This window comes from Stegostoma tigrinum, chromosome 3, assembly GCF_030684315.1.
Source record: "Stegostoma tigrinum isolate sSteTig4 chromosome 3, sSteTig4.hap1, whole genome shotgun sequence".
NCBI classification, from domain to species: domain Eukaryota; kingdom Metazoa; phylum Chordata; class Chondrichthyes; order Orectolobiformes; family Stegostomatidae; genus Stegostoma; species Stegostoma tigrinum.
The window spans coordinates 60,857,564-60,871,095 of NC_081356.1; the positions used below are offsets into that span (position 1 = coordinate 60,857,564).

The 13,532-nt window shown below is 41.5% G+C and overlaps 1 protein-coding gene across 5 annotated transcripts in view; it reads left to right on the forward strand.

Annotated features, from left to right (window-relative positions):
- frmd3 (FERM domain containing 3) overlaps positions 1 to 13,532 on the forward strand; it is a 208,152-nt gene that overhangs the window by 115,914 nt on the left and 78,706 nt on the right. For 4 of the 5 annotated variants that reach the window (XM_048527462.2, XM_048527463.2, XM_059644646.1 and 1 more), the window contains 2 exons: positions 3,106 to 3,193; positions 11,368 to 11,466. In XM_048527462.2, the coding sequence (XP_048383419.2) occupies positions 3,106 to 3,193; positions 11,368 to 11,466 (187 nt within the window). The remainder of the gene's footprint in view (positions 1 to 3,105; positions 3,194 to 11,367; positions 11,467 to 13,532) is intronic. The other variant, XM_048527464.2, reaches the window with a different exon arrangement.

The window sequence follows — 13,532 nt, forward strand, 5'->3', positions numbered from 1 at the left end:
ATCCCTTCCTCCCACCCCAAGCCGCACCCCCAGCTACCTACTAACCTCATCCCACCTCCTTGACCTGTCCGTCTTCCCTGGACTGACCTATCCCCTCCCTACCTCCCCACCTACACCCTCTCCACCTATCTTCTTTACTCTCCATCTTCGGTCCGCCTCCCCCTCTCTCCCTATTTATTCCAGTTCCCTCCCCCCATCCCCCTCTCTGATGAAGGGTCTAGGCCCGAAACGTCAGCTTTTGTGCTCCTGAGATGCTGCTTGGCCTGCTGTGTTCATCCAGCCTCACATTTTATTATCCTGCAGTTTCTACTTGTTTGTTTTTAGTTCGATTTTGCTGTTGGTAAATAAACATTTGAATAAAGGTCTGAACATATGAATCCTTCCCTGTGTGTAATGGTTCCACGCTAAATGATAAGATGCTGGGCTACATTTGGCACTGGGGAAAGAGTAACAGTGATTTAGAGAGGGATAGAACATAGGACAGCACTGCGCGGGAACAGGCCCATTGGTCCACCACATCTGTGCCCACCTTGATGCCATTCTAAATCAATCCCATCTGCCTTCACATGGTCCATATGCCCCTATTCCATGCCAATTCATATATCTAACTGCCTCTTAAATGTTGCTATCATATCTGCTTTTAGCTCATTCGTGGCCGCACATTCCAGGCACCTACCACCCTCTGTGTAAAAAAAAAATTGCCTCGCACATCTTGAAACTTACCCCCCTCTCACTTTAAAATTATACCCAGTAGTATTTGACATTTCCACCCTGGAAAAAAGACTCTGACTATCCACCCTATATATGCTTCTCATTTTATTCATTTATATCAGGACAGAAGGAGGGGTAAGTATAGTTAAGCTGTGTTATTTGGTGCTTAAGCAGCGATAGATGTAGAAATGTGCAATTGTATGTGCAAGGCAATGTTAGATGTGTCACCTCAGTGCCTTAAGAACGTGGTTTGTGGTTGCTGTCCCATTTGCGTAGTGAAGGATAATTATGGACTGTAAGCAATTGACTGGGTGCGTGGCTGGACTTCAAACATGTCACGATCACCAGTGATCCTAGAATATCTTGGCAGTGGTGAGTGATATTGCCTGCGGTGAGTAGGAGAATCAATCTAGCTTCAGGTGTGTGAGGTGTCACAGGGACATGGTACCCTGTTAGTGAGATGAAAACTCGAGCTAGGCCTTGTAGAAAGAAACCCTCCATGAGTCTTGATGAAAACAACACAGCAGATTTCTGGAAAGTTTCAGCCTATTGGTTTGGGTACAATCAGGTGGTGGTGCATAATAAACACAATAAAGAGTGCCAGATATCAGCCTTGAGACTTTCAGAAACAAATGCAAACAATAATGCTCTCATGAAAGAATTCTAACAGGACATAGATAAAAATGATCATTAAATTCGAAATGGAAGAGGTCCAGGCTCTGAAGAAACCTAGAGTATAAATATGTTGAAAAGGCTAAATAGATATTAAAGCAAACTTATTAAGAACACATGAACTAGACCAAAAATGGCTAAAACTTAGATTTACTTAGAATACACGGTGTAAAACCAGAAGCATCAAAATGCATGTTCTTATGGGACAAAACAGAAAATGCCAAAATGATTTGAACCACTCCAAACAGGTCGAGGAACGAGATCAATCACTAGTTAACCTGCAACAAATCTTACCCGTAGTGCATTAGTAAGTATAAACAAATTCTGGAACAGTAACTGCAGTCCATGAAAGAAAGATTTGATGACCCAAACTGGAATGACAGACATTATCACTGATGACTGGGCACGTCCAAACAAAATTACCATCACAAATCTGGATTTATCAGGAAATTACCAATATGCTGCAAAGACTCAAAGGCTGTGATCAGAGATAAAGAGAACTGCAGATGCTGGAGAATCCAAGATAACAAAGTGTGGAGCTGGATGAACACAGCAGGCCAAGCAGCATTTTAGGAGCACAAAAGCTGACGTTTAGGGCCTAGACCCTTCATCAGAAAAAGATGATTTTCTGATGAAGGGTCTAGGCCCGAAACGTTAGCTTTTGTGCTCGTAAGATGCATCTTGGCCTGCTGTGTTCATCCAGCTCCACACTTTGTTATCTGAGACTCAAAGGCTCACTTGCTTTATAAGTCATTAAAGTTTATTTTTGGAAGAGTGGAGAATTGTGTATGTATGCCTCGCCTTGAAGAATGTTCACCCTTAAGGACTCCCTATGCTTTAAGTACACAGTCTTGCAATAGTGCCTAGCAGTTAGTCTACTTTGCATTTGCAAACTGCATACATAGCAATCAGGTAGTAAGAACTGCCAATGCTGGAGTCAGAAATAACACATTGTGGAGCTGGAGGAACATAGCAGGCCAGGCAGCATCAGAGGAGCAGGAAAGCTGACGTTTCGGGTTGGGACCCTTCAGAATTTTCTGAACGAGGGTCCTGACACGAAATGTCACCTTTCTTGCTCCTCTGATGCTACCTAGCCTGCTGTGTTCCTCCAACTCCACGCTTTGTTACATATAGCAGTCATTTGATTTGCTGTAATCTCTTGCTTTGTTACAGGTAATCAGTTGTGCTGTTTTAAATAAATAAACCCAGAGAGTTAATCAATCCTTGAAGAATGTTTGATCATGAGACTGTTATCACTGACATGGCAATAGGAATTGTATAAATAAAAGTCTCTCTCAGAACAGTGACTATATTATAAAAAATACTTCATCGGTTGTAAAACACTGGGATTTCCTAAGGAAATATATTCTCAAAATGTTTGCCTTTTCTTTTAAAATAAAACAGAATGTGGATGCTAGAAATCCGAAACTTCTGGAGAAACTCAGGTCTGGCCGCATCTGTGGAGCCAAAACAGAGTTAATGTTTTGAGTGCAGTGATGCTTCTTCAGAACTCTGCTTGCTCTTTCACAGATATTGCAAGAACTACTGAGTTTTTCCAGCAATTTCTGTTTTTGTTTTCAGCTTTTTCTTTGTTTGCTTCTTCCTCCAGATGGGATTTTAATTTTAATGACCCTTAGTTCTTTTGCAGTTTATCCACATGAATAGTTTTTGAATTTACATTACTGCTTTAATAATTACGGATCAATTTAATTATCCTTTTAGGGGACAGACAGCACCTGTTGCGGAACTAAATCTGCTGCAGAAAGCTCAAACATTAGAAACCTATGGTGTTGATCCCCATCCATGCAAGGTAACAAGAAACTGTTTATCTGCATTTGAATTACAAATACATATTACATATTTGAATTGCATTTTTGCTTTCTCTATAGTATCAGAGAGAAATAATGAAAACATTATCAAAATAGAAATAAAATAAAAGGAAAAGCTGGACAAATGCTGGAAATCTGAAATTAAACAAAACATAGTAAATAGAAGGCACATCAGTCAGCATGTACAAGTATAAGCTAGGCTAGCATGAACATTATATCAGGGCCTGCTGCTTTTCATCATTTATATAAATGATTTGCATGTGAATATAGGAGGCATGGTTTGCAAGTTTGCAGATGACACCAAAATATGTGGTGTAGTGGACAATGAAGAAGATTACCTCAGAGTACAATGGCACCTTGATCAGATGGGCCAATGGGCCGAGGAGTGGCAGAGGGAGTCTAGATGAATGTGAGGTATTGCATTTTGGTAAAGCAAACCAGGGTAGGACTTATACAGTTACTAGTAAGGCCCTGGAGAGTGTCGCTGAACAAAGAGACATTGGAGTGCCCATGCATAGTTCCTTAAAAGTGGAGTCAGAGGCAGACAGGGTGATGAAGATAGTGTTTGACATGCTTGCCTTCATTAGAGCATTGAGTATAGGAGTTGGGATGTTGTTATTGTGGCTGTACAGGACATTGGTGAGGCCACTTCCGGAATACTGCATGCATAAGTGTGCAGAAAATATTTACAAGGCTATTTCTGGGATTGGAATGTTTAAGTTTTACAGGGGGAAGTTGAATAGGCTGGGGCAGTTTTCCCTGACCATCAGACTTGAGAGGTCACTTTATAGAGGTTTATGAAATCGTGAGGAGCATGGATAGGATGAATAGCCAAGGTCTTTTTTTCTAGGATGGGGGAGTCCAAAACTAGAGGGTATGGGTTTAAGGTGAGAGGGAAATGATTTAGAAAGGACCTGAGGGGTAAATTTTTCATGCAGAGGGTAGTGTATGTATGGACCAAACTGCCACAGGAAATGGTGGAAGCTGGTACAGTTACATCATTTAAAAGGGATCTGGATGGATATATGAAAGGAAGGATTTAGAGGAATATGGGACTAATGCTGACTAATACTAGGTCAGACCAGGATGTCTGGTTGGCGAAGACGAGTTGGACTGAAGGGGCTACTTTCATGCTGTTTGACTCAATGACTCTAATGTGATGTGTTTCACTTAAAATTTCAGTTTTCTGTCTTCTTCAAATAAAACTGAGCCATTATTGAATTCCAATATTTGCTTTAATTTGACTGTTTAAACTACAAATTATTAGAGCTTTTATTTCACTAACTTCCTCTTTTAAAACAAGTACTGCTAGAAAGTTATCTTCATGTACAAATTAGTCCCTGTTAAGACCACTTCAGTCCTCATGAAAAGGTCTTTTGTATTTTTAAAATGCTTTTGATATTGGCTTACTAAGTGACTGATTATAACTGCTGTAGTCACATTCTGCGGACATAAGCTGAGTAGATAGGTCAGATTCTTCTTATTATTAACAAAAATGCTGGAAATACTCAGTAGGTCTGGCAGGGTCTGTGGAGAGAGAACTAGTTAATGGGCAAATCTTACAGGGCCCTGAATGACATGGCCTGTGGCAAGAAACGTGGCGGAGTTGTGCAAGACGTCTGATGAGGTCCGCCTCAGCATTGGGAGCAGCTCATTGCATCTTTTTACTAAGATCTGGGGATCTAGTCAAGATTTACTGTAGGCAGCAGTGAGTTGCCTTTAACAGGGATTTTGTTTGCTAATGACTTTATTAATTGTATGTCCCACTTCATTAATATGCAGCTTCTTATTCTACCACCCCATGCAAATAAACCAGACACTGAGAATTCTTGACATGGGACTCAGAATGGGTACTTGCCAACTTCAGCCCATCCCTGATTATGAGGAGATTCCATGTTACCAGGCGACAGCATTTCAGTATACAATCCACAGGCACCAGCTGCACACTTTTCTCATCCAGGGATATTGGCATCCAGTAATTGCCAACTCCTTAGGATCCCCATTGCACCTCTCCAATCGACTTCCAGGGTGCGTAGGAAATTGAGACCTGCATTACATGGTGTACTGGCAGCTTGCATTGAAAGGTTTTGTACACAAGGACTGGGAGTCAGCTCATGGTATAGACCAGGCCACATCTCAGGACAGCATGGAACTGCATGCTCCAGCATCCCTGCCTTGCCCTGCCTTACTGTGTTTATTAGCAAAGTTGCACACCCAGGCAGCTTGTCATGCCAGTCAGTTGTTCTTAGTTAAGGAGGCCTGTGTTTTGCTGGATGGTAGTGTGCTGTGTCAGTCTCATCCCTGCTGCATATGCCAGCAGCTAACCTGGCAAACACAGTGCATGTGCAGCAAGCAGGCAGCCATGTCATAGGGATTTGTTCTTATTGAAGTCCATGGAGGCACTTACCTGTCGGGATTCCCAGCACAGAAAGCCGAGGCAGCCTCTGGTACCTGGCCAGAGGACTAACCATGTTCATGCTTCCGGCCTGTGTGTTCTCTGTCAAGGGCTCTGTGCCTCTGCAGTTCAGAAAATTAGTGGTCACAACCAGTCTCTGGGAGGAATGGGCAAGGGGCTAAAGTTGTCAGGGAGATGTACGCTTGAAGGGACCTGGCGATGTGTGAAGTCAGAGGAATTCATGGGAAGGCTACCAAGGAGGAGATCTGGATGTTTGAGACCCCACCAATACATGGAGATGGAATCTGGAAACTATTCCCAAAGCGTGCTTACTCTCACCTTCCATCATGCTGAAAATCAAAAGTACAGAATGGGAAAGAAAATGACTGTGACCATACCTGGGGTGAATGTGGAAGTGTCTCAATTAGCGAAAAACAGATGTAAACCTGCCAATGTGAGGCCTTTTAGAGGGCAAGAAATCTACACACTGATCCAAGCTCAGTACAGGACACAGACCTGTGGCTCCCTAATTCCTAACCATTCTAAAACATTGTCTCACTGTGTGTGTTGTACACCTCCCTGCCCCACATATTGCTAACCACTTCATTCAACACCACCACTTGATCACAAAGAGGCCAGGGAAAGAAATAGGGTTGTTTGATCAAGAGAAGCAATGGGCTAACAGAACCCATTGCTTTAAATCAGAGGTAGCAGGAACTGCAGATGCTGGAGAATCTGAGATAGCAAGCTGTAGAGCTGGATGAACACAGGCCAAGCAGCATCAGAGGAGCAGGAAGGCTGACGTTTTTGGGCCTAGACCCTTCTTCAGACCCTTCTTTGGCATTGGAGGTTTGCTTGAGTGACTGTAGAGATATTTGTGTTTGCATTAGTCCAGTCTTGCTGAGGGTTTCCTCGCTAGAAGCAAGCGGACCCTTCTTGGGTAGAATGTACAAGGGTCTGAGAGGTGCAGGCAGGGTGGAGGTGGAGGACCCAGCCACCTCCTGGGGTGTCCTGTCCTGGGAGGAGAACTTCTAAAGGACCAGCGTGTGTTTGCTCCTCTGACAGGATGCCTTCTGGCATCGTTATGTCTCCTTATGAAGGGGCACCTATAATTTCATGTCAGGTTGCCAAACCTTTGGTCCTGATGGCCACTGGCTGGGATGATGGAGTGCAGGGTTGTGTGTATATCCAGCGGACCATGAGGATGCTGCACCAGGTTCTTTATGGCCTCCACTTGCTCATGGAGGAGGCTAGACGATTGCATGTCTAAGTCAAATGCAGACTGCACTGTAGTATCTTGCATATCTGACTGCTGCTTCTCTCTTCTTTTGCATTATACAAAGCCCCTGATTTCTGACACCACAGGATCCTCTACTGCTTGGACTGGCCATGTTCCTGGCCTTTGGCAGCCTTTGAGTCTCAGTGGTCTGACACATTTCTTTCTTTGGCCAGCTGTGGAGTATTTGCAGTGAGGTTCTCGCCATTTTGTTCTAAATGTTCAAAACCTCACATTCCCATCGAGGTGTCAGTATCTGAGCTTGTTGGGTGTGCAGGAGGCACTCCTGCTGATGCTTCCTCTCATTCCTCTGAATTCTCTTCCTTGGATGTCAAGTAGGTGCCTTCCGACAGAACAGACCATTCCTCCGTGTGGTCATTCCTGCAAGACTCAAGGATGAGAAGGCATCACAGCTAACAGTTAGAAGTAGTCTGTCATGAATCACACTGACTGACAGCAGGGTTTCTGAGAGTTGCAGTCCAATGAACAGTGGTACTCATTCAGTTGGCGGAACAGAGATGTCTTGGTATTATAGAGGAGAGAGCCACTACCTGCACCCATGAGAACGGAGATTCTGTCCTCGTAGTGGGTGAGGTGCCTGATGCCAGATTCCCCTCCACTCATGCTGGTGCTTAGCATCCTGTTATGGGCTGTTTTCTCCTGGAATGAGACAACAGGAGCATTAAAGTGAGGTTCATGTGGGTGCCATGACTGTTAATGCTGTTACAGGTAGTCAAAAGGTGGTGAGATGTGTCAAAGTGATGAGTAAGTAGTGCAGAGTCATTTCAGGGTCAGTGATGTGGCTAGTTGTTGGGGAGCAAGAGTGAGTGAGGGACAATGTTGTATGCAGTTCTGAGAGTGGCAGGATGTGAGTCTTGATGGAAGGTAAGTGCAGTAGCAGAGAGAGAATGAGCATGAGGTAGTTGACAGGAGAATGTGGCACTTCACCTGGTGCAGTGGACAACTTCTTGCAGCACTGCTGGTTATTCCTGTGGAACATGGATATGGCACTGACCTGAGTGCCAAAGTCGGAGCAAATTGCCAGCGTCGCCTGATGTGGCCTTCTCATACATTCCTCCAGGAAGGGAGCAACGCTCCCTGGACCACCTTGCCCATCAGACTCTCCAAATCCCTATCTGAGGACGATGATGCAATTTTACCCTTTATAGACTTCTTTGGAAAGAGCTGTGCTTTGACAAGCAATTTCAGAATACCAGTGCTTGTCCGGTACATAACAGGCATTTAAAGATAGGCGGGTTCCAGTGATGCCAGTGGATATCTGGTGAGTGACAAAATTTTTCTTGGAGTGGAAGGATGGGTCCAGAATCGGGTGAGAGGGTGTGGGTGGGATAGGCATTTAATGGGTCAAATTCACTAAGATATGGCAAGAGATCTTGCTGGTTACATGGAGAGAAGAGAAACCCACTGAAACACAATGAATTTGACACTTGACCAAAAAAATTAAGATCGAGACTGACAGTTTCTGCATTTAGATGTATGGCAACCGACCCAAAACATTAAATCTGTCTTAACTCTCTCAGCAGATGTTGTTGCACCTGATGAATATTTGTAGCAATTCTTGTTTTTGTTTTATAATTGCAACTTCTGTTGTAATTTGTTTCTATGATTTTTTTGGTTAGGTTGTTTTTTCTGATTTCTTTGGTTTGGCTGATGGCGTGTGCAAAATGAGCCTTTGAAATTATAAAATTCTCTGAAGTGATGGAGGCTTACTTTTGATTCTGCCATAGTAGTGAAGGGACTTTTTAATTGTTGTCCCATTCTAGCCAGAATTGTCAGCCATGTGGTTGCTGTTTGTGCATGCCAAATGAGGGGATCTTCATGTTCAGATTGTTCAGGGTAAAAGGAGAACAGGAGCTTGTGATAAGAGGGGAAAAACTGGTGAATAAAATTGCATTACTCCTGAGGACCTTTTGTCTAAATTACCACTTTTTTAAATTTTGAAACTGTTTCAATGTTACTGCACCTGCCAGGTTGCTGCTTGTTATCTTCATAGAGTTCCTAAAGATTGCTAACCCCTCCATGAAAATCTCAGGTGTCAGAAGGTGATCCCTTTTCCAGTTCCCTAATGTCTAGTTCCCAAATAAGTGTGCCATGGTGGCACAGTGGTTAGCATTGCTGCCTCTCAGCAACAAGGACCTGGATTTGATTCCACTCTTGGGGGACTGCCTGTGTGGAGTTTTCATATTCTCCCCGAGTCCGTACGGGTTTCTGCTGGGTGCTTTGGTTTCCTCTGACAGTCCAAAGATGTGCAGATTAGATGGGTTGGCTATGCTAAATTACCCCGTGGCATCCGGGGATGAGCAGGCTAGGTGGATTAGCCATGATAAATGTGGTGTTATGGGGATAGGGAGGAGGTCGCAGTGTCTGGGTGGGATGCTTTTTGACGGATCAGTGCAGACTTGCTGTAGGAATTCTCTGATTCTAAAGTGCCTGCAAACTGCCAGATATAATAGAATAGCATTTTATCGTGCCCACTGCTGTGCCCTCTGGAAAATCATCGGAGTTAGGAATGGGGGTGGTGGACATTGTCGCAGGTTGCAGCAGCTATTTTTCCCTTGCTGCAGTGTAGGTTTAAGATAGTTAGATGGCATCATAACATACAATGTTCTATAGCAAAGATACTCACCTCCCCTTCAGAAGTAATAGTTTTTTTTGCAGTTACTGTATCTTTGCACCCAGAGTATATGTAAGTCTTAGATGTTATAGCAGTGTAATAGTTATTGTTGTGAATAAACTTAAAGATATCTGTCTCAACAGTCCTCATGGTATAGATTAGACATACAGAGAACACTCAGACTAAGTCATACTGGCAGTCGTGTTACCCAGAAACCTAGTCGTCAAAGTACTGGGAAAAGACATTTTCTTGCTTCAAAAATTAAGCACCAAGGATTAGGTTAAATATAAAGTTCATGCCACATGTGAACCAAATTTTGCTAAATATTAATTACAACATTTGTTAGTACAGACCTATTGAGATGTATAGAAATTTCTTTGACCATTAACTTAACTTCATAACAGTTCAGATTGTATCAAGATTGGTGAGCAGTAGTTGTAAATAATGTGACACATGAAAGGGAAGTGAATCATAACTACACTTGATTGTCCTTTCAGATGTACTGTTGAAAATATTTTATGAGGAAAATCATTGACAATCATTGGATTTTAATGTCTTCAAATGATCTTCCATTTTAAGAAAGGAATTTACATTTTCAATTGATTTTAAAATATATTTTACACTGCTTCAAGTGCTCAGGTTGTCAGACCATTTTGAGAGCACAGCATGAAGTTCCAACATTAGAGAAGCTCAGTAATTTTCGTTATTTACATAATGTTAGGTTGCTGATAAAATAAGGACATGAATTGTTTATTGCAATGTTCCTGTTTATATTGACTGGTTTAATATTTAATGCTATCTTGTCCACTGTTTATTAAAATCTATTGATTTAGATCTACGCACTATTTATATTTGCAAGAAAATTGCCACCATTACAAATAGCATTATCTTAATTTTATTGAGCTTCTAAGGCATTTTGTATGTATCCAAAAAGCATTTACCTCAGCTTTGCCTTCTCTCTTAATTATAGTGATCACCATTCACTGCCTTTATGTCTTCCCTATCAAGAATTCTTTCCATTGTAACCCTAATCGCCATTCTAACCTGATAATTGTAACTACTAAGTCACAACACTGAAATCGTAGGGTCTAATTTTCAACAGCTCCCTGACATTACCCTGTCTAAGAAACAAGTACCAAACAGAAAAATTGGAGGGGATGTTTCAACGCCCCTTTGGTGAAAGTTCCATCTGTTGGAACTTTCAAACACATGTACTGGGGTTCTGGCATACTTGCCTATTTTGAGCTGGAAGTTATTGAAATATACAAACATGGATCCTACATCCATTTTTTTCACACAGTGAATAATGTAATTAGTGATCCATAAAATAATTTTTGGCAGTTACTGTGCAATGGAGGCCTGAACCACTTTATATTTTGTTTTTGTGGGACAATTTTAGTTTGTATGTAAACATATGACATGTTATATGAATCTTGTATACTTGATCACGTTGTAAAACCTTTACTGGTTAATTTTACACCTTCCCCATCACAAATAGTTTTGACATGTATTTTTATGAAGTTTTGTTCCTTTCATTTGTTCACACCTAGTATTACATAATGCAGATTACTATTTTAAGAATGATTGCCCTGAATGTACAAATTTTGTGTGTACCCTTAGGATTATTACATTCACCCCTTGGATCTTCTTCATAACCACCAGAAACTTGTTTCCATCCTTAAATTCTTTCATCCCAAAGTTTAAATATTAGACAAATATCAGAATGAAATAACTAACAATGTTTAATCAATAACTAATCTATTCATTCAGTGTCAATAAATACACTACAAACTAAAAGTCGATGTACTCTCCCATCCATAACCCATTTTCCCTTTACTCCTAATCCCAGCCAGTGTTTACGTGCAAACAGGCTGCCGTAACTTCTCCAGAAGTGCGGCGGAGAGGGAACAGCTCCGAGGAAAGTCCCAGCCAATGTTTCCAACAGTCTGTAAGTTATTGTTTAAAATTTAGGTTGCACATTTTATAAAATGTAAATCACCTTTTCAGAATGTGTCTCATTGATCTTCCCCTGCAACGAAAACATTTTTAGGAACAGTGTAAAGCCAACAATTTTAATAAGTTGAACACATTATAGAACAAAGATTTACTGTGACCTGCCTTCTTAAATAACTTAATTCTTTTTCATTCTTAGAATATGAGTTTCAGTGGCATTAACCTAGTTTCTCTAAATTTGATGCAATTGTGACTGTCTTCAGACGTGAGCCAGTGGAACTAGTTTACTTTAAGGGAGTTAATTAAGCACCATTTACTTTTAAACCAAATTCAAGTTCTTAATCTGCCATGGTGGGTTTAAACTCATTTTCCATGAGTATTATTAGTCAAGAAACTCTAAATTACAAACGTAGTGACAAAGAGCTAAATCTGGTGGGGGAAAGGAGAGTCTCGACAGCTAGCTGGGGGCTGAAGAGAGTCCTATCTCACCTAGTTTAGGGAGAGCCTACTTCATCTTCCACTCAGGTACTTGGTAAACCATTGGCCAATGGGCCTATTGTCTTGAACCCACTTGGCCTGACTAACTTATTGCCTAGTATAGTTTATTTTCTATATTCGCATCTTAATAAATTAACTTCTACTTCAATTCTTAATAAACTTGTACGATTACATTTTAATTAGGCTGTTTGGAAAACTCTCCTTGCCATAGAAAACAAGTTCAATATTATTAATCTTACATTAAAACACTGGAAGTAGGATCAGGAAGAGGCCACATAGCCTCTCATGCCACCTGTGCCATTTAGTTAGATTGTGGCTTATCATCAAAACCAAAACCACTTTTTCTCCCTATTCCTAGATCCCAAAATTCCTTTAGTGTCTGATAACATTCCAGACCATTGCCTGTGCAATGATCAAAAATCTATCTTTTCTAATCTAATTTTCCAGCATCTTGCCTGTAGCCTTGTATGGTTTTAAATGCTCATCTCAATACTTAAATGTTCCTGCTTCTATCATCCCTTTAGATAGTAAGTTCCAGATACCCATCACGCTTTGGGTGGAACAGAATTCTTCAAGTCCCCATGAAAACTCATGCTCCTTACCTTAAAATTGTGCCCCCAGTTAATGACATTTGAACATCTTAGTGCATGAAGCACGTAACATTAGTCTGCGGTAGAACAAATGATTAGGAAGTCAAACTGCATGTTGTTCTTTCAATGGGAATGGAGTACAAAAGTAGGGATATTTTGCTATAGATATGCATGTGTTTGTGAGACCACATCTGAAATACTGTGTTCAGTTTTGGCCTCCTCATTTAAGAAAAGGTATAAATGCCTTGGAAGCAACCCATTATTTGACTGATTCCTGGGAAGCGGAAGTTATCATATGAAGACCGGTTGGGCATGCATCCACGTGAGTTTACAAGAGTGAGCAGTAATTTTATTGAACCATTTCAGATTCTGAGGTGGATGTGAAAGGATGTGCCCCTTTTTTGGAAGAACTAAAACTAGGTGGCATATTTGAGAAAAAAGAGGGTTTCCATTTAAGACAGAGATGAAGATATTTTTCTCTGAGGGATTTCAATTTTCTGTCTGCATTTCTTTTCCCAGAGTGTGGTGGAGATGGTGCACTGAATAATGTTAAAACAAAAGCACATGGGATGGCCTCCTAGTCTAGTCACCTTGGAAGAGAATGTTCCTTTGGTCCTTAAGTGAGCATCAGTGAGCAACATTCTCAGGGCAGCAGCAGTAAAACCAGGAGCCATTATAGCATCTAGGTTGGCATTTCTGGTCTTCTAGAGGCCTAGGGAAAATTCCTGGCTTGCAGCATCAGAAGTTGTGTCAACGTGGCCTTTTAGTACACTGTCAGGACCTTCTTCAGAACCTTTGACTGCCAAAAGTGCCACCATTTCTGTGAACTTGCAGTTCATTTGCTTTTTGATTTGTCATGTGGTTGACACAACGTTATAATTTTGCTGATAATGAACTGAGAAGCCTGTGATCGTGCAAGATACTGTGCCCTGGGCAATGGCAGATATATGTTGGAATGGTTCTGAGAAAGGGT